This window comes from Poecilia reticulata, chromosome 10, assembly GCF_904066995.2.
Source record: "Poecilia reticulata chromosome 10, P_reticulata-male-v2, whole genome shotgun sequence".
Classification (NCBI taxonomy): Eukaryota; Metazoa; Chordata; class Actinopteri; order Cyprinodontiformes; family Poeciliidae; genus Poecilia; species Poecilia reticulata.
In genome coordinates, this window is record NC_088839.1 from 1,124,659 (window position 1) to 1,146,849 (window position 22,191).

Here is a 22,191-nt window from a genome sequence, read left to right on the forward strand (position 1 = left end):
CTTGCTGTGTTTTCTGAACTTTGGAAATGTAGTTACTGCTTTCATCTCTTAAAAAGCTCCTCATTATCTTCAATCTGTATTTAGTTTTCTGCAGGATTATTTTGCCATGTAATCAGTGCACCGGTCCACATGGCACATGTAGATTAATGGCATGTGTTAGCGGTGCAGTTAGCAGCCTCTACAACCCACTGGTTCTGTAAACATTCTCCATCAGTAGACAGGTGTGACTTCTGAAACATATTTTCTATGTACTACTTTTTGGACAAGTTTAGAACCCCACCCTTACAGTCCTTGGACTCTTGGAAGTGCCAGTTGTTATGGAAGTTCTCCATTAAAAAGTGAAAACACTATAAATCAACCCAAGAAAGGTTCATTTGTCTTTCAGGATCTTTTATTCAAAGTCCAACAAAAAGGCCGTTGAAGATTCTCAGACAAACTGACATCCTTATAGTCAGTTTATAATCAGTATATCCTGCAGAGCTCGTTACATATGCAGTTCATACTTCCTTTTACAGAACTTCCCATTTCAACATCAACATACACAAAAAAGATGCAAGTCTCACACTGTTAGGTTCTACATCCTCCGACCTTTCTAAAATGAAAATAACCCTCAAAATACCCTGATTTCTCCTGAGTTCCCTTTTTCAGAAAATAAGCCAAAGTACAAAGTTTTCATAACAGTGTTATGTCCTGTTGCTTGTACAATCCTAACTGAAGAATAGGGGTGGCAGCATCATGCTGTGGGAGTGTTTTGCTGCACGAGAAACTGCTACATATCATAAGGAAAGAACCTTATGTAGAAATACTGAAGCAACATCTAAAGACATCAGCCAGGAAGTTAAAGTCTGGACACAGACTGACAGTATTCTTAGGGTTATTGTCCATTTGGAAGACCAGAGAGGGTTAATGACAACAAAGTCCAAAGGGCTGTTCCACAAAACCAGAATACCAGACTAAGATGGGATCTTCCAGATATCCTGGCGTAATTAAACCTTCATTCAACTTTACAAAAGCGGTAATTCTGTGAAGCTAGCCTGCCAGGCTAACCACCAGTCTTAGGCCTGAAGCCTCATCTGTTCAGAAACCATTAAGTCTTGTCCATTATTCAATTTTCTTATCTGCTTTGGTCCTTTTTTTTAATCACCCTGCATTAAAATACCATGAATTCATATTCAGTCAAGTACTATTATTATAACATTATGTTAGAAAATAGAATTATCAGTTTAAAAAGGACCCATATGGCCCTCTGTTCTACGTTTGACACAAAGGCCTTAACAGACCATTGCAGAGTTAAGAGGGTTAGAGAAATGATTGTTAAAGGTATTATTGCAATCAAGTCAAGCCAAATTATTTGTAAAATACTTTACTGATGAATTTTAACCTAACGTTCACAACATAAATTAACTATTTTTTGAATATAATTAGACAAATGCAGTTGAAATCACACAATATTAAAAACAAGTACTTATTTACATCATAAACATACAATTTGCCTCTGGAGGGTTGATAATAAAATACATTTTATTTATACATTTTATAAACTCAGTTAAAATGTATGGAGAAGAACCAGCAGACCAAGGTGTTGGACAGACCAGACGTCAGTCCCACACCTTATTTGCAAGTGGAGCCATTTCCTATATCAATTATGGTGTGGAGGCTTTTTTCTTTAGAAATCTTTTTGGATTCCAGTCATGATTAAAACATAATTATGAAATAGAATACATTTGTATATATAGTGGTATATTTTATATTTTAATGATAGTATCTCATTATAATGTACTTTTATCTTAACGTTATGTTAGAAAATGCAATGCCTGATGGAGATAGTCATCTCCATAAAAGATAATTATTATTTTAATTAGTGGCAGAAACCAGCTTCCATACATTAAGATCATGCAGTGAAGTTATAAAGTATTTTATTGTCAACATTCAAAGCAACATGATGACTCTTCAATTAAATGCTTTACAATATTTAATTTCTCTTTGGATCAATAAAGTACTTCTCAATTTGAATGTCTTCTAGGGTTTCAAGGTCAAAATGGAAGAATCTACATAGAGCAAAACTGTTTCAAGGAAAGTAGTTAAAAAAAATCTAAAGAATAAAGTAGAGTAACAATTAGACAATGGATGGATGGATTATCATTATTGTTAGTTTAGAAAAAATTACTACATAGACATTTTACTCAGAAGGCTAGTGAGGGTAAGACGCAAATTATTGATTGACTTATTTGATGTCACAGGAGTTTACAGTAAAGTTTTGCTCATTTTCACATGGAAATGAAAAATATAGTATAAAAAATATAGTAGGCACGTTTTCAAGGCTGACTCTCTTCAAGTCTTTAATGTTGGCCCACTGAATAACTGGGTCAGATACTCCAGTTCTAAATGGTGCATAGTCATCAGAAATCACCAAAACTGTCTCCAAATTTAAAATGTCCCCAAATTAAATGAGTATCAGTTGTTAAGGAGACAATATTTACATCATGGTAACAAACATATAAAAATTGATCTATGTTCTCTTATAAAATTTAAACAGCGTCTTGCAGATTTGGACCCACCCTACAGATACACAATGATTGCTGACATGACAGCTGCATTTTAAAAAACATTAGTTTAAATCAGGTCTAGCTGGTCAAAGACTGAACCATCGACACAACAAAGAACACACAAGTCAACAGCATTCAGACTCATTTAAGAAAAGAAGATACAAAAAGTCATTAAAATATTCACAAAACTACATTTTAATTTATGAAATTTGCATAGTGTTCCAAATACAGCAAGAAATTCTCAGGCTGATATTTTTTACAGCTTTAAATGAATACTTAGTTTCCGTAATTATGCTCCCACATTCATGATTTCTGTAGCTTATTGTAGATTTGCCTACTTGTGAAATCCAGAGATTTCCAAGTCCAGAGATGTCAGAATAATAAAAACAGGAGATCACCTCCAATGTTCCATGATTCCTACAGGGTCCTATCAAAATAAAGTCTAAGTCTGTCCTTAGTCACAAATCTTCAGTCATCCACATTAGTTTTAGTTTTCCAGAGACACACGCCAGGCAAGTCAGGAAAATCAGGAGGAGGCAAACCAGAAGCTGCCACTGCTAGATGAACTAAAGATTCGACGCGTTTCTGATCGTTGCTGCTGTCCATGAAGCTCTTGTCCTTTCTTCAGGCTGTGGCGCCTGACCCAGCGTTAACGGGGCCTCAGCCTCCCACAGCTACTGGGAGCTTGGATACTTCAGGCAAAACCTGTTAAATGCATCATAAATGGCCTGTCTGGAGGAAAAAGAGAAACATCATCTAAGTATTTGGCTGACATAATGATGCCTAAAACCAAGGATGAAAGAAAATTACATTAAGTGAAAAAATACATAAAAGCCAAAACTCTGTTGAGGAAACCAGGTCTTTGCAATGTAAAACAGTAAAAAAATAAATGTAAAAATGCATATTCAAAACAAATGACAATCATGGCAGATTAATGAAATTCAAAAATTCTTTATTAATCCCAAAGGGACATTAAATAATAAAATAACCTCTACATTTGTGGAAAGTTGCAATAAAAGTTGCTTTCAGTCATTAAAGGGGAATTATCATGTACAGTATTTTCGAGGCACATGATACCATTTTGTGGGGTTACAGTAACCCTCACCCTATGTTAATTCAGCTGTTATAAAATGCTATATATATCAAATATGACATAAAAGAAATGTGACATTGTAACTTAATGCCTTGAAACTGGGCCTCTGTCCCGTTAGGAAAGTTCTGCTCTTTCTGAAATTCCGTCTTCAGGTTTTTATCACATGACTCCTCTACTGACCACTTAAACTTTATTTTACCAGATGCTCTGAGAAGCAGCTGGTATAAAGAGCTGCTTCTCAGACATGAAGGTTTTCTTAGCAGATGTCAAGACGTTTGAGCCACCAGGTGTTTGCTAACTGCTGCTGACGCTGAAATCAAGTGTTTTGCACTAGATACAAAAATACTTGTTTGAAGAATTTCTCAAACTTGCATGAAAGCAACACTCCAGGTATATTTTTGGGGATAACATTATGACATGATGTAAAGCTGAAAAAAGTCAATTTTGCATAATACTGCCCAGCAGTTTCTGTACATCAGGTTTCTGAGGAGTGTAGTAACTACATGCTGGCTCACCTTGTTCAGCTCCGTGTCCTGGAGGCACTAAAACTTTAAGAGTATAAAATATATGATTTGGGTCAAACATCTAAGAAATCCTTTCACAAGCTTCTCACCACAGTTAACTGGAGTTTTGCCCAAGTCCTTCACTCAGAACTCAGTCTGACACATCAGCACCTGGTTCACACAACATCTCCATCCTGTGATGGTCACAACCAAACCTCTGCTCTGTCACTGACCTGTTGGCTCAGAGCTGCTGCCTGTTTCAATGATTCACAAACGGTCCGATTCTTTGAACAACTCTTCATCAATGGCAGGACTCAAGTCTCAGTGAGAGCCGTGCAAAACTTTATTTTGTAAAGTTTTGCACACATTGCAGAAGTTATTATTCTTTTTAATTGAAAATATGGAATCTGCAATGAATAAATGAAATAGAACATCAGAGATGCTCACTGCTCTGTTCATCTGCAGGATGAGGATGATGATGATGATGATGATGTGCTTCACTCTTCTTGCTTGTTGCTCCTAAGTTAATGTTCACAGTTGAGTGTTTTTTTTACCGTTATTGTTTTGCCTTAATTGTTATATTTAATGATGCATGAGATCAATTTTGTCTCTGCCAAAGTAACTCAAGTCCACTTTTTGTCCTGTCACATTTTCCTTTTATTTTGTTTCTATATTACAAATGGAAAAAAAATGTTATCAATCCACTCACATATATATATTTTACATTGATATCTTGAAATGTTATCTTTTATAAGGATACATCCATATTTTTATCTGCAAGAACATGATGTGTTTTTTTCACAACACATCATGTGTTAAACTTTTTCAAAAAAGTTGAAATGATTCAACTATTGTGTGAAGTTCAACCACAAAAACTAGAAAACTGCCATTTGATGCCATGGAACAAAACGGCATGTTCTCACAAACGTGTTTTCAAAAATCACTTTAGGTTCAGGGTTTGCTCTGCATCAAATCACCATAAGTCTCATCACTACTACAGTAGTTGTTTCAGTTTGTAGGTGACTGGTGGGAGCAGAATAATTTGGTATTTAAATCTGTTTCCATGGAAACAGCTTTCCTTACCTGTATTTCTATTGGTTTCTATCACAGTTTATTGCACCACATCCAAACTGCAGATTTTTGCACAGAGGTGGAAACGAAGCAAAACAAAGAAAAGTTTGAATTGATGGGGTTAGATTCATTTCAGTGTTTAATATCCGGGAGTTTTTCATTTTAATGTGGATCTTTCACATCAGTTTGAGGTTTGGATGGTGCCTCACATTTGATTATGTCATGTAGCAGGTGGTCTTGACCATAATACTGGTTTCTGAGGAATTCTGTCAAAACGTCTTTAGCTTACCTAAAGAAGTTCTGTTTGAACAGGTACGCGCTGATGTGTCCTCCATTCAGATATCTGATTTCACATCCAGGCCAAATCTCCTGAAGGCTCAGGACTCCTGTCCGAGGGATGTAGGCGTCCTCTCTGGCCTGCACCACAATTATGAGACCAGTGTCTACGGGTACTGGAAGAGTCAGAAAAACGGTTTTTTACTTTACATTGTTGGTATTTAAAGATCTTTTACAAAAACATATTCAGTTACATGATTTTCATGGCAAGTTGCCAGGATAAAGTTGTAGCTTTTGTTTATTTACAGGCAAGACTTAATAAAGTCAATTCAATCAAATATTCTCTCGAGGCACGCAACAAGAAAATGTTATTAATTCAGAGGTCGGTTGATCCAAGTTATTAAAAATGTCAAGTTCCGTTTCTTATTCAAACTGGTTAAAATGTTTTCTATAAAATGAAAGCCAGCAGATTAAACTGAGTCAGTGATCAGATGAATCTGTCCTGGAGGGACGGATTCAAACACAGGTCTGGTCAGATGAAACACTTCAAGTAAAAATACTTGGCAGGAGGACGAGGACTGATTTTTACACATAATAAACCAAACATGTTTATTCTTATTCTGTATGAATTAGATCTACACGTAGATCTAATTCATAGATTGTATTTATCTAAACTCGAGTGTTCAGAGATGTTTCCCTCTATTGACCCTCCTTTAGCCACAACTAATGAGGCCATTTGGTGTGAGGTCAGCTGCTGACCGACAGGACAAAATGATTTGTGTAGTGATTTTAATGGCACCATTTTGTGAGGTTGGAAACAGAACACACACACACACACACACACACACACACACACACACACACACACACACACACACACACACGCACACACGCGCACGCACGCACACACACACACACACACACACACACACACACACACACACACACACACACACACACACACACACACACACACACGCTGGGACATTTAAAACGTGGGGAAAATAAATATTCATTCAAATGCACCAAGAAAGAAAAAGTTTAGTTTCTGAGAGATTTTTACTCCACATGTCAACCCTTGAATTGTTTCAGTACAAATATGTGCCTCAGTTTGGTGCAGCAATGTATAACCCGTCCTCTGATGTTTGATTTTCTGGTTTTGAGTATTCACAATTTTGTACAACAATAATAAAAAAAAGATTTAAAATATAGTTAAAATCACAAAAAATAGGAGATAATGCTAAATTGCAGACTAGTAGAAGAATGCAGCAGAGTGAGAAGCTAAATTGGGAGAAATATGATCTCTTTTTCATTTTGATTCAAACTCTTGCTGCAGCATTTTGGATCAGAGGCTTTTATTTTGTGGACTTCCTGACAGTAAGTAGTTCAGCCTTGATGTAACATATGTATGAACTAGGTGTTCATCATCAGTCCTAGATGTTTCTAAATTTGCCAATATTCCTGAGTCCAAAGTGCTAGTTGCAAATTGCAACATGAAATTTTACTTGAACTTGCAAAAAATGTCAAACCCAGGACACCTGGCTTGTCTTGAGGCACCGACATGGAAAAAGGAGTGTAAGATGAAAAACCTTTCATCATGGAGAGGATCGTTTTCCAGACACCTGGCAGGGAGGAACTGAGCACTCAGGCAGAACAACTTACCAGAAAAGTTGGCCATGTGTGTGCATTCATCCATCACTCCTTTCATGAAGCTGATTGACTCTGTGTGCAGCGACGGCCGACAGCATTTGTGGGAGTTCATCTTCTTATGGCCCAAACTGTGAGCAGTGATGGTTCTGAAACACAAAGAGGAACCAAATCTAGGTGCCAACACTTTGTAAGAAGAAGTAATGATTTTAAACTGAATAATAAGGATTAGTTCAAAATGGTGACATGCATTAAGTTCTTGAGAAGTGGACAGCTGTGAGTATGAGGGTATTTTTATGTGGATCAGTAAACTGGCAGGTTCATTTCTTTATCCTGTGTTTCTACATCTTGTTTTAGATGAACGGAGGATTTTGGCTTCCTGTCTGAAAAAAAAGTCTTTTATTTAACTATAAGGATTATTTTAGGAAATGTAACATTTATCTGCTGGCTTCATTCACTGAACTGTTATTATTGACTAAACAGATGTACTATGGTCTCAAACAACAATTACCCGGTAACAGTTCTGCTGCTGCTGCTGCTGAATAGTGATGAGCCGACTTCAGACTGCGGCTCCACTTTAACGAAACGACCATCTTGGATTGGCAGAGCTCCTGCCAGGTCCAGCAGATTCCCTAAAGGGTCCAGATTCCTCTGCAGTTCTGCTCCCATCTTAAAAGAATCAGCCTGACAGGCATAAAGAGGAAACGATAAGCATAAGACTTGTGCTGTGGTTGAGGTATGTATATTTGTATTTGCTCACCTCACTAATTAACAGATTCTTTTTAAATTCAAATTTCATAAACCTTATGGAATTATGAGACTATTACTATTCAATCCATGAAGGTTGTGAATAAATGGAATTGTTTTGCAGTAATTCAGTGATGCTGAAGGAACGATGAGAAGTTTACCCCACAGTACTCCAGCAGCTTGATGATCTCCGTCTCATACACTGAATTAACTGCGTACTGCTTCTCCAGCTCGGCCCAGTTCACTGCTCTGCTGAGGACACCCTGGACTCACAGACATGACAGCAGCTCACGCTTAGTTTGATGGAACAACTGAAAGAAAACAGAAACTCTACTTGGCAGGACTTCAACCATCCATTAAAGCACAAGTTCTAACCATCTTCCAGAGCTTTTCTTTATGTCATTTGATTTTTGTATCTGACCATCGCGGGCGACACTGTACAGCCATATAGTGAATAGGAAACTCGTAGCCATGGAATTAAACCTGGTCTGTGTTTTTTCCGAAATTTGAGCCAAAATTTTGATTTGATGCCATTTAGATTTTTCAGCAATGGACATTAGAAGTTTTTCACAAACTGCTGAGGGATGACAATATTTTCTTCAATCAAGAAAAGTTTAAAATTTCAGTCACTCTGGCACTAATAAACAATAATAATAATAATAATCATTTTTATTTTTACTAGGTTTGTCCCACTAAGACCAAAAGATCTGGCAGAGAGTTGGTTAAGAATGGCAGCATTCAGTTAAAAACACTCAATTATACCATATAATTACATTATACATACATAAAAAAATAATAATAAAATAAAAAAATACACAAAGCCACTCAAATTAAACAATTGCATTTCTGCAACTTGAAAAATTTGCACAATTTTCAATAGAGTTGGGTCTGGATTGGAGGAAGTCTAATAAATCCCAAACTGTGGAGGTCAGTTTGACTCCATCGAGTGCAGATATGTAGCAGAGACTCATCTCAACATCCCCAATGATTACAAGCATTGCTTTGCCTCCACCCAAAGCCTTTTGGTACTGGAAAAATTGTATTTTGGAAGGTTTTTATGAGCGTAACACAAATACTCAACTCATAAATGCATTTTCCTTATGAATGTGAAAGATGCTTTCTAGGGGCAAAAGATTTATAGAATATTGTAACAAATAATCAACCAGATGTGTATTTCCTTGCTTTTGTCCCGTTTATCTGCAGGATTTTAGAAACAATGCCTCACCGTGGTGAACACACTGGAGGCCGTGGACCACGACAGACAGGGAACCAGAGGAATTGGTTTGGGCCAGTTAGTCACTGCCAGAGATGCCATCTAGACACAAAACAGGGTCCATGACACAAATGATAGGTACATAGAAAGCATCGCATCATAACATAGCCTTCTTTTATTTTCATTATTCAAAAAGATCTTAGTAACTTTATGGAAAGATGGTGAAAGATGACTTTCTGGGCGATTAGAGTGGGAAAAAAACTCCCTAGGACATAATGTGAGGAAACTGGCTGGCATCATTTTATCAAACATGTCTGTCCATGGAGCTTCAAGCTTTACTGACTGGCTGACTGATTGGAAACAGAGCAATTACTCCATCAGTTCCGAAACTAAATCCCAAATTTGTACATGTAAGATGAGGACAAAATGAAGTTCACTGTGGAAATCAGCAACAAGTTGACCTCCTGCTGAGCATCGAAAACACAGTGAACATGTTGCTGGGATCAGGTACAGAAGACGTCTGGAGTTGTTTTTGTGCAAAAAAGGTTTTATTTATCTTGTAATAACCCAGCTTGTCTCACACTCAGTGCCAAACGCGCCACAGCAAAACAAAGCAGTAGACGGATTCAAAGAGGCACATTCAAGGAACATACGTAAACATCGATGTTCAATGGCATCTTGGAATTATCAGCACTGCAGATCAAGGCAGGAAATGGACAGAAAAACTTTGTTTCTGTGTGTTAATGTCCACAGGTACCCAACACAATCTGTTTATCAATTATTTTTATCCGATATCTTCCAAAATCCAAGGCAGAACATCAGTGGATAACAAACAACCATCTCCAAAAGCAGCATAAAAACGGATCCGCAGGTTAAAACAGTGAAACCCCCCCAAAAAATCTTACAAATGTAAAAACAAAAAGACAGAAAATCCAAAAGGCAGAGCAGAAGCAGTCGCATCCTACAGCCTTTTCAGCTGCAGCTGTGTGCAGTCATAAAAACGTTTTATTAAACAGCAAAAGTAGACTTCCCCCATCACCCGCTCACTAGCATCACCACGTGATCAAGAGATACACCTATTGACGACATAGATGGTCTCGTCTTCTCAAATATTGCTTTTGACATAGAAATACCAACATTGAAACTTATTTTAACATGTTAAGACACAGGACAAAAGGATGTTGCCGTTTTCTTATGTCCACACCTGCTAAATGACTATAATTCACATGTTTTCCTAGCGTTTGCCACAAACAGTTTCTCCAGAAGAACATCTTTCAGGTGAAATAAGGAACACATTAGCAGTTGGCAGGTTACTGAGGGCCAGGCTGAGGTGTGTGAGCATATTCCATCTACTCACATATCCTCCCATAGAGATGCCAGTCATTCCTAAGGGCCAGTATCCTTCTCTCTCCAGCCAGCGCAGCAGCACAGTTGACTCCAAGATCAAAGCCCCTCCCATCACAAACAGGTCCGACACATTCTTTAGACACGACCTCCTGAGATATAAAAATAACTTGATGTTAACCGGCAGGTCTTACAGCTGTCAAATACCATCTCATGTGCTACTGCCATGTTGGGAAATCTCAGATTATTATCTGCTTCTACAAAACAAGCCACCACATGTTAGGAGAGTTCACTCACAGTTGATCTTTGGGTTTGCGATAGCCATGTGATCTGTTGGTCAAGGAACATAAAAGATTGCATGTTACTCCAAACTGCATCAGTTCTTCATCCTGGTCCTCCAGGAACAACCTGAGCTGGGAGAGAAATGGCTTGTTATCAAATCAAAATAAAGCAAGAAGACTGAACAAGAACAAGAGCTCATTCATTCTTTCAAGCAAAGTATAAAGTAAACAAGCTTAAAAATACAATGCAAGGGCAATTAAACACAAAGTTTTGTTGAAATAAAGTTTATTCTTTACAAATGAAAGAATTTATGCACAAATAATAATAAGCTGAGAATGTTTTCGTGATCTTCAGGTAAATAATTACTTTTGGTTTATTAGGTACGAAGTTGAATAAATTAGGGACAGTTTTTCCAACCAAATACCTTCAGCTTGTTAGAGGGTAAAACTTCTCTACACAACCAAAACTGGCTCATGAGTATCAAACAATAAGAGTAGTTCAATCATCTAACATGAGCATTGGATATATATATATACATATATACACTACTAAAGCAGTTTAACAAAGAAAAACTTAAATAAATGTATTTACTTGTGTATATGGACACAATGCCTGTTTAGGCTCAAAGACATATAAAGGATATAATATGGATTTTCCAGAAGCAGAGAAGCCATTCCTGCCTCCTTGACCATGGGCCTGGCCATCAAGGTCCGACGACGCCAAAAAAACTACAAACATAGAACAGAATGAGAAAATCTCATCTGATGTGTAGTTCTGCTTGGACTGTCACTGGAGACGTGTGAGAAAGATTACTGCTGCAAAGCTGACTGCACTGTTTTTTTATAGGATATTTTTGGCTCTAGTGCCTTTAATTTGATAATGAACTGACAAGATGGCGGTTTACGAAAGAGGGAGAGGGTTAGGGTTACCCATGCGCCAAAGGTCAGTAATGGGTCGGGACTCTAACCCGCAACAACTGATTCGCTAACTGAGGCTTCTGTACACACGCCTTACCACTGCGCCACCCAAAGCCGACTGCGCACACACACACACACACACACGTATGCATACATAAATTATATTTAAACTCTTTAATTTAGTTCCAAGTAATTTTATTCTTCCAAGTATTGTTTTCTTTGGAATGCTTCAAATTAAAAGAACAACATCATCCAGACACATGAGCCTCTCGGTGCTTTGACTGCTCCCATGTTAGGAACTTTAGTTTAACTTTGGACAGACATGCTAAGCCTCTGGTTCATTCCTTTTTCTGTCATCTGAGAAATATTGTCAAATTAAGATCCATTGTGTCACATCCATAGCTGGAAATAATGATGCATGCTTGTGTTTCATCATGTTTGGATTATTGAAATTAATTTTAAGCAAGTCTCAGCAAAACCTCCATACAGTGGTTCCAAGTTGTCCAAAAAACTGCTACCAGGGTTTCTGACTAAATACTCAAGGGTTTAATATGTGACTCCAATCTTGATGTAAATCTACAGGCTCTCATTTTTCCAGAATAATAATTGTTTCATAATTTTTGCTAGAGTTTGTTATAAATGTGCTAAAATGATGACACACTGCAACATGCAATGAGGTAAAGTTAACGACACAAAACAAGTGATTGTTGCCCCCTGCTGGTCCAGGAGGGCTGATTGCTACAAGTCAGTGACTTGATGCAACGTACTGGGTTTCCTTAGACCAGGGGTGTCAAACTCCAGTCCTGAAGGGCCGCTGTCCTGCAGTTTTTAGATGTGCCACAGGTACAAAACACCTGAATCAAATGGCTTAATTACCTCCTCAGTTCTCCAGAGCCTTGCTAATGACCTAATTATTCTATTCAGGTGTGGTGCAGCAGAGGCACTTCTAAAAGTTGCAGGACAGCAGAGGACTGGAGTTTGACACCCCAGCCTTAGACGCTACATAGAGATACTGCATTGTTTGACAACTAGGATCAGTTGGAACGTATTTTTGGTAAAGTGCCTTGAAACAACATTTGCTGTGAACTAAACTGAACTGAATCTGTATAATTATGAAACCCAGTGAATATCAAATGATTTTGTTTTATGACCTGAAACAAGAAAACTCAGACATTTAATAATATGGAGATGAAAATGCAGAGAGCTTACATGATCTCCAGTCCCAGCTAACTGAATACATACTGGTCTGTTCCTCTGCCACCTCTTTGGTACAATAAATTGGAACCTGAAACAACACACACACTGCTTACACATTAGAAAAACACATTGTTATATGTAAGCTAAAATAAGAGTTAAAGTGACAAAATAGATTTTTCTTGTTTATTGTTTTCTAGTTTAAAACATTACATTAGACGAAAATAATCTGCTACAGCATGGAGAAAAGTTTAATACTTTCTTTAATAACTTCTAGATGCATGTACATCTAGAAGTATTTTCCAAGAATATTTCTCAGTCTCATTCTTATATATTACATTCCATAAGTCATTATTAATCATCATCATATGACAATGTGTATGACAAGCTACAGAAGCGCAGCATTCCTGTAGCTCTAGAGTTTATTCTACGTTTATGATGCTCTTCAAATAGTTGTTGGAAAACATGTCTGGATAAACCGTTTGTCCAGTTGTACTTTCCAGTGAGCAGTTTGGACCAAACTCCAGAAGTCAAAAGAACATCATTACATTAGAAACGGACCAAATGTCTTCGCAAGATTTCAGACCAAGGAGTGAAAATAATTAGCAAAAAGGGCCAGATGTCGACACGACTGTGTTCAAAGAGGTTCCCACCGGTTAATTCCAATGAAGCTGGAGCTTCATTGGTTCCACTGATCTCAGAATGATCACTGGAACCACTATCATTTTAAAGATATTAAGAAATGTTTCCAGAAGTCATGAAAGGGGTCCATCAGCCGCCGCTCATTCTTCAGATCAAACAAAATTGGTGTCAATCAACTCGACTACATTTGTGCAGCTTGTGCTGCTTTGGCTTTGAATATATTAATGAAAGTTTAAAGGTCAAAAGGTCAACCAGCATCCCCACTTTTACAAAATCAAACAAAATAAGTGTGAAACGTTTGTGCTATGTTGATCACAAATGTTTGACACTAATTTTGACTCCACTTTTTGAAGAAAGTGGGGGGTCAACTTCACTCAGGTTCTAGGCCTTTCTAGAACCTGAGGAATATATTCAACAAGTACTTTTACTTTCAATACTTTAATGTATTTTTAAAAGAAGGTACTTACTTTTACACAAGTAAAAATGTTAGTGTACTAGTTTTAACTTAAGCAGAAAGTTTGAATACGTTCTTCAACACTGCAGTCTGAGAGCAAAGTTCCTAACAGAGAACTTTGCTCTCAGACTGACTTCACTGCTGGTTTCTAGAGATTCTAACACTAGAATGGGAGGCAGATCCTTTATCAGGCTCCTCTCCTGTGGAACCAGCATAGTCTGTGAGGTAAACCCCACATCTACTTTAGGTCTAGGCTTAAAACTTTCCTTTTTGGTAAAGCTCATATTTAAACACAAGGTAATGTTTCTTAGACTAAAGCATTGATGTCAATGATGAGTTCTGTAACTTTTAGATGTCGTTCTCCTTCAGCACCTCTGGCTCCAATATGAACTTCATAGCAAAGCTTTATAAAACTTCACTGCATGCTAGTGAGGCAGTTTCACCATTTAGTGAAATGATACAGCTATAGTTCACTAGTTTGACATTGTGGCAACCAGACAACAACTCCTGTGTTTCTCAGCAAAAATCTAAATTCAGCTACCCAGTTGTGTGTAGTGGGGAAGAATGCTGCCTCTGTATGGCTCCACTTCTCTCATCCTAAGGGTTTAGGTTATCTGTGAAGATATTCTGCTGTGTTAGGCTGCTGGAGGACAAACTTTATTCTTCTACGATTATATGGTATTATATTTAAACTAAAAAATCGTAACAAAATTAAACCACGACTTATTTAATTGATATTTTGTAAATATGAATTAAAAATGGTTTGAGATTATCTAAAAACTCAAAGTTCTTTTTATACTAGATGCAAATGTTTCCATCCCAGATTGAAAGCATCACCACACCGCCATGTTGGGTACCTGGCTTTGACGGCCTCTTGTGGCAGGATGCCTGGCACCAAATGCTCCAGTGGAGAAATGAAGAAACCATCATGGATGTGGCAGTCAGTGAGCTCCTCTGTCTAGGCAAAATGCAGAAGAAAAGATGCTGAGAACACAAAAACTTAGTACCAAATATTTTTTAATAAAAATCTACAACAAACCTTGTTTACGTAAACAGGATAGTCCACAGGCACAAGAGTCCTGCACTTCTCTCTGTCTCCAATGATCTTTCGAAACTCAAAGATTCTGCAAAACACAAAAAACAAAGAATGAATGTTTGAAATCTGTGTATATTTAGTGTTGGGAGGAATAATGGAGGTCATAAATATCCATTCAATAATATTGTCTGCTTATCAAAGATCAACCACTTCTTCTAAAAGGTGAGAGCGGTCCTGGTACCGAGACGGGGGGTCAGGAGCAGGTCTGGCGGCATGGGCGGGCATTGCTCGCCCGCTGTGGGCCGGACCCCCCCTGGACTGGAAGATGTTTGTCGTTTTTACCTCAGAGTGGTCGACTCTCTGGTATTCCTACATCGATTTGATTCAGTAGGGGCTTCCGCACTTCCCATATCTGTGTTCTTTCACTTGCTTCAGCAGTTAAAATTGTTTAATTTTGTTGTTAACAATTCGTACCGTGTTTTTCTGAGTGGCCTTTAAACGCAACATGAGCGCTTAGACGCTCGCGCTGGGATTACAACCTGTGCAGCAGTGACAGAGACCTGCTAATGCTGTGCAGAGCTGCTCAGGTGTTGTTGGAATCATGGCAGCAAACTAGCAAAACACAAATAACTTTGCAGTTTTTTTCCCCAAACCAACCAACCAAGTTGAGTAGTTTCTGTTGACCTTGTTGTACCGTTGATCGTTGGCACTTGTGCATTGTTTGGCCTGGTCAGTCTGTGTCGCAGTCCTTGTAAAGTTTGAAGCATGATAATCAAAATGAAATAGATCGATAATTGTGACAGAACAAAGAAGTGGCCTGGAGGTGATAGAAACACGATTTGGACATAATAGAATCCCCAAGTTAACCCAGTGTGGTCCTCTACCACCATTAGTTTGCCGCACACTTAAGCTCTTTAAATATTTATATATTTGAAATGTTAAATGGACATCCGTGACTACAAAATAGACCAGCAAATAATGAAGTAAGTATATTGCAAGTGAACGCAAAACATATTGCGAGGGAAAGCAAAAGAACATTTTTCCCCCATGTCCCTAGAGGGCTCAGTAGTAGCTTTTTCTTTTACTTGAGTAATATTATTATTGCTGCGTAGATTGATTTTGACCCCCCAACCCCCAAATGAGCCAATGCCCCCCCTGTTAAACTTGTCTGGAGCCAGGGCTGGTCAGGAGGCAGGGAGACAGTCATCCATCAGGTTCTGAGTCTGCAACCCGAGTCGCAAGAAGCTGCTTGGGCCATCCATAATTGTTCTTAATACCGCAAGCTAAAAATGATAAAGAGCCTACTAGGGCTCTAGTCCCCCCTGCTGCCTTGCAGTCCTCGTCTGCCACCAGATCCAACTCACTGGGAATTCACCAGTATCTCAGTTCTAACGTTTCTCCTCACTTCTCCTCTGGAAATATCCACACTCAGCTTTTAACTTAATAATGCTTACAAATTGTACACATAAATCAATCCATAAATTCAAACCTTCTGCATTTCAGCTCACTCCCTTTCTGATCCACTCGCCTATCAAGGAAGAAAAATCATCCTTTTCATTTTAATTCTCATTAGTTGGTGTTGTGTCACAGTCATGTTTCATGCAGGTAGCCAGGTATCCGTCTCAGGTGGAAGGAAAAGAAGCATGGCTTTTTCTCTTTTGGATTATATAACTGTATGATGAAGAGCCTGAAATAGACATTCACTTTTAACATACTGTAATAATAAGTGGATTGGAATATTCAACCTAAGTTATTTTTGGAGTTTTGGATTATTCTAAGAATGTAAGCTCCGACATACAACAGACAACTAGTAAAGAAACTTCTAGGTTTATTTAAGATTTTGTTACCTTTTAAGGTCTTCGGGCTTCCCCCATCCCCCAATGAAAAGTTTGGTGAGGAGAAGCCTTCTGTAAAATACATCCAGCCGACTCAAACCCATGGACTAGACCTGGGCATCTACACAGAGGGACAGGAGCCGTCTTCACAAAGTAGATCAACCAGAACTTTATGGTACACAAATTACTACAAATTGAAGTCAAAAATGGTGCAAAAGTGAGAAACAGAGGGGGGTTGTGTGCAAGTTCAGGACAAATGTTCAACATTTTATTTATGGCCGACCAGAGACTAAATATGTCTCTGGTCGGCCATAAACCAGAGACATGGCCGATTATTAAATATAGCAAACAGTCTGTGGAATGTCAACATATGTAAAAAAAAAAAAAAAAAGGAACTAAACAAGTATATTGGCAATATGAAGACAGACAGCAATGGGAATGTGCTAATTGTCTGCTTCATTCACTTGTGTGATACAGTGTCCACAACAGATGTTATGCAGAGAAATGCATGTCCCAGTGAGAATGGTGAGCAATACTGTGTTCAGTGACAAGCTAGTTAGCATCATTCCAGAGTCTATGTGGATTTTTCCTCTCTGCCCTTTTTGCAATTACACAACAAAAGCAATATATGGTTGGGGTGTGGTTGGGAGGGTTAACTGGAGACTGGTGCCCGTCTCAAGTTAACATTCTGGGCGAGAGGCAGGGTTCACCCTGGACAGGTCACACAACCATGCCCACACACACGTAGGGAGAATTTAGAGAGACCAATTAACCTGACAGTCTGTGAGAGGAAGCCGGAGTACCCGGAGAGAACCCACACACGCACAGGGAGAACATGCAAACTCCATGCAGAAAGACCCCGGGCCAGTCCTCTCTCTCTCTACCAGAGGCCTGGGAACTTGACGGTTCTCCTCCAGTATCTTGGCTGTGCCTAGAACTGCATATTTCTGGACTGAGATGTCTGATGTTGTTCCTGGGATCTGTTTGAGCCACTGCTCCAGTTTGGGGGTGACTGCCCCGAGGGCCCCGATGACCACAGGCACCACTGTGGTCTTCACCTTCCAGGTCTTTTCCAGTTCCTCCCTGAGGCCCTGGTATTTCTCCAATTTCTCATGCTCCTTTTTCCTGATGTTGTAGTCACTTGGTATTGCTACATCCACCACAACGGCTTTCCTCTGTTGTTTATCCACCACCACAATGTCCGGTTGGTTCGCCATCACTATTTTGTCCGTCTTGTTTTAATTTTTTTATTTTTTTTACAGATCTGTTACAACTGTCAATATGTTGTGACTGTATGGTATGAGAGATCATGTGAGAAGAAAAGTCCTCTGCCCTCTCCCAGTGCTCTCTAGAAACAACCAACCAATCAGAAGCAGTAGGCGGGTTTTAGCGCTGCAAATCAGAATCTCATATGGCTGCTCATCCTCTCACTCTGTGAGAGGATGAGCCAACAGGCTGTGCTATGCTGGAGCTTAGCACAGCCTGTGTGAAGACTAAGTCTAGTTAGGCAGCTAAACGGTTATCTGAAATTACAAGTTGTTTCTCTGCCATTAGCATATTTAGCAGTAAGCAAATGAGGTTGATTGACAGCGTTAAGACCCTCCTCCTGGTTCTTTAGCTAGCAATAGCATCTCAGGGAGGAGGTGGAGGAGATTGATCTTTTCACAATTATCTGTCTCATAGCAAACTATCATGACATGGTAACAGCTTTAACAAATATGGAGAAAACATATTTTTTATTAAAGTTCTATCCTGCAGCTTGAAGAAAATGCAACTATGTGGCATTTTTTGAGAAGTCTGGATTGCTTCATGTATGGTTTGCAATTTTGCTGGTGGGGAGAGACATTTCAGTAATAAAAAAATGTAAGCAACCTATTTGCATAGTGTATGCAGACTGTTGCATGTAAAATTCATTAGCAGTAAATATTGTGCTAGTATCAGTATTGAACCAAAAAAAGAAAGGCAGTTGCAAGCCTTTAAAATTGTGGCACTTTTGATGGGTCAAATAGACTCAAGAATTATAACAGCAGGTGAGCAGGAGGGGACCCAATTTCATTTTTTGTCATGGGGCCCAAGACCTGATTGCAAACCATGAAGGAGAACATATTCATCAGACACTGATTGTAAAAAGTTCGACTCATATGTCTCAATAAAGGTGTCAAAACCGTATTTATTTCAATTCATCTGCGACATAAAACCCACCATTTTAGGACTTGCGTGGTTAACATGATAATGTTATGAATATCTTTAAAAGTTGCCTCTTCGGTCATATTTTAGTCTGTTTTCTCATCAATATGCAAGAGTTTAGAGTGATGCGCGTTCCCGCGAAAGGACCTGCAATTCTGAGTAGGCATGCATTTCTCGGCATAACACCTTTTTCTTTCATACATTTTTGTGAAGCAGCCCTCAACAAATCTTTAACTCTAGCTCCAGATAACAACACAGTAGAAAAGGATTTTAGGACAGCGCTGTGACAGTATGGTCCAGAGACGAGACGAGACAAGAAAACCAGAACAATCGGAGAAATGGAGATCACAATGCAGATATGGTAATGAAGGTCAGCGAGCACGCAACGACACATATAGAAAACCTGACACTCGTGTGGCTTATCACACACACACACACACACACACACACACACACACACACACACACACACACACACACACACACACACACACTGCCCCTCTTGTGCCAATGACAAATAATAAAACACTTGTTAGAAAGCTGGTCAAAGTTCAGCTCACTGTTAGAAGCATGACGGAAGCCTGCAGGATCCATTATAGTCAAATGGTGAGCAGAGGACGGTCATCCTACCTCACAGCATTCTGACGGTGTGGAAGGTTAGGCTGTTTTTAAGGTTTTTAAGAAAACTCTGCGGCTGAAGCTCTGGGTGGAAGGAAGACAACCGAGTAAATTCAAGCTCCGTCCAAATGGATTTTCGTTTTTCTTTTGATTGTCGGTAATCGACAAATAAGACCGCGGCCGCCACCAACTGGACTGGAGTATGAAACAGAAAAAAAGCATCTAGATTGTGATTCTTTTTCTTTTCTTTTGTTTAACTTTCTTTGGCTTTATTTTGTATTCTTTCCTTTTCTTTCAAAACTATGAAATCAAACCACTGTCCTGGTTTGCAGTTTGAGCTTCCCTTAAACTCACACATTAGGGCTTTTTCACAAAACCAGGATAGCGGATTAAGTCCGGATTTTCCGGACATCTTGGTTTAATTAAGCCTCAATTCGGTTTCACAAAAGAGGTGACACCTACATTACCATGGTGATTGTGTGCAGGCGAGCCTGCTTCTAACTGACAGGCTTAGATAAGCCTGAGGCCTTTTCTGTTCAGTCAGCGGTCACACCAAACAGAAACCAAGTCGTTTTGTCCGTCATTTTAAAACTGATAATTGTATTTTCTACCACTGTAATGTTAATAGTGCACATGTTGATTGGCCATGAATTGTACAAAGTTGATTCTACTATCATTTCAAATTACTTTTAATCCAATTCAGTTCAGTTTATTTATATGCAATAACTGTGAATTAGTGATAACGGAGGTAGGAGACCCACTCTGTCCATCTCTGTTGTGGTTTCCTTTTGGTGGACACTCCCCCCCTTGCCTGCTGGTTGCCTCACCTGTTAGACAATCCAGCAGCTTACTACTTAAACACTACTTGCATAAGTGAATGAGTGAATGTAGTGTGAAGCGTTTTGGGGTCATCTGGACTAGACAAAGCTCTATACAGGCCATTTACCATCTCATGGCACTTTACAAAAAAAAAGACAATTCAGTCTCACAGACAGATTTCAAGTCAAGTAAATACATTCCAACTGCTGTCATTATCAAACAATGCAATCAAACTGCATTGTTGGATGCAGTCATCCATCCATTATCTACACCGTCTTGTCCATGCAGGGCCATGGGGGGATTTATTTGCAAGGCAAGGTTCGGCCTGGACAGGTTGTCATATGCAGCAGAAGCACAGGACAACCAACCGGGCAAATACACACACCTAAGGGCAATTTCAAGAGGCTAATGGAAAATGTTATAATGTGCTCCTGGCCACTTCTTTTTTCTTCTGTTTTTTTATCTGAATAGTCTTATAAGATTGGCTAGGTGAGAGCAGTTCATAGGGTATTCAGACTCCAGCTCATCTTTACTTAAAAACAGTTGTTCAGAAAGAAGACCAGACATCTTGATAGAAATAAAACAAACATTTATTGTTATATTTGTATGGATACCAGCTAATGTTGGTGTAGGAAAAGAAATGGCATATACAGTTGCAAAGGAAACTTCAAAACACATTTTAGATAGATGTTAAAGTAAGTTGAACAGAAGAGAAATGCATCATAAAGAAGAAAATGAGGGAAAGATTGAAATGGGAAGGATTCAGTGTCAGAATGATGATGAATTTTGAAAGGAACATGAAGGAAGAGGGTTAGGGAACATATGTACAGTGACAATAACTCATTGTTATGACTTCTTTACACTTATATGTTGTTAAGTGATGTTATTAGTGACTTATTTACAATTGTATGTTAAGCATAATTTACATAATTTAACATGATTGTATATAATTACAAAAGGTGAAGTGAACATATTTAAGTGTGAGGCATGATTTATTTGGAGAGAGGAAGTATTTTATTTTGAAGATTGCTAACAGGACCTAGTTCTGTTTTGCCTAATGTTAATTTCAGTTGCTAGGTTACGAACAGCTATTGCCATTATCAGCTGTCGAGGTTTTCTCCTCAATAAAAACTGAACACACATGTTCAGCAAAAAATATCTGAGCCTCCGTGGAGATTGAAGAAGCTTTCACTCCATAACAATCATGTCTTAGATTTGAACACAGGATGAAATATTTCCTTAGTTACAATAGGGAAACATAGAAGACGTAATTAGAAGCCAAAATCTAATCTCATTGTACATATGTACAGTGACAAACAATAAATTATACTCTATTCTATTCTAGCCAGGAATATTACAACATGCTGTACATAAATTAAAGTTAAATAATACACTATGTGTATTATTATTTTAATTACCTTACAGTTTTTCAATGAGATAGTAACTGAAAGTAGTTAAATATGTTAATTTTAAACATCTGGAGCCATCACTGATTTTGACTCAATAGGTCACATAACCTAGAAGCTACTGAAGAGAAATACTAAATTTAAACTAAAAAAATTGGTAAAAAAAAATACAAAAAATTAGTTAAAATGGAATAAAAATGCATGTGCCTCATATATACAGTTTAGTACAACAATTACACACTGATTTCTAGTCAATGTGGCCCACAATATGAAAGCTATTGAAGAAAACATTATTTAATATTAAAATTATTGAAAATATTGAATATGACTTGATCTTTTAATTGAGGTTAGTGTGTCTCAA

At 38.4% G+C, this 22,191-nt stretch overlaps 1 protein-coding gene across 2 annotated transcripts; it reads right to left on the reverse strand.

The window, feature by feature from the left end:
* Positions 1-369: 369 nt before the first annotated feature.
* abhd18 (abhydrolase domain containing 18) lies at positions 370-19,776 on the reverse strand. Of its 2 annotated transcripts, none has more exons than XM_081611876.1 (14): positions 19,618-19,776; positions 16,813-16,921; positions 14,969-15,053; positions 14,787-14,887; positions 12,849-12,924; positions 11,364-11,450; positions 10,738-10,763; positions 10,454-10,592; positions 9,109-9,198; positions 8,045-8,146; positions 7,648-7,820; positions 7,152-7,285; positions 5,503-5,665; positions 370-3,278 (listed from the first exon to the last, which is right to left on the reverse strand). In XM_081611876.1, the coding sequence occupies exons 2-14, from the start codon at positions 16,902-16,904 to the stop codon at positions 3,221-3,223; spliced, it is 1,326 nt and encodes a 441-aa protein (XP_081468002.1). In that variant the 5' UTR covers positions 16,905-16,921; positions 19,618-19,776; the 3' UTR covers positions 370-3,220. The 2 variants fall into 2 exon arrangements, with proteins under 2 accessions (XP_081468002.1, XP_081468003.1); XM_081611877.1 differs by having other exon boundaries at positions 19,548-19,776.
* Positions 19,777-22,191: the final 2,415 nt, after the last annotated feature.

Coding starts and splice junctions, on each gene's coding strand:
- abhd18 (XM_081611876.1), bottom strand. CDS start 16,904: ATGGGTTTGAGTCGGCTGGATGTATTTTACAGAAGGCTTCTCCTCACC. Junction 10,593..10,737: donor CGCAAACCCAAAGATCAACT/GTGAGTGAACTC, acceptor TTTATATCTCAG/GAGGTCGTGTCTAAAGAATG. Junction 8,147..9,108: donor CCTCCAGTGTGTTCACCACG/GTGAGGCATTGT, acceptor CTGTGAGTCCAG/GGTGTCCTCAGCAGAGCAGT.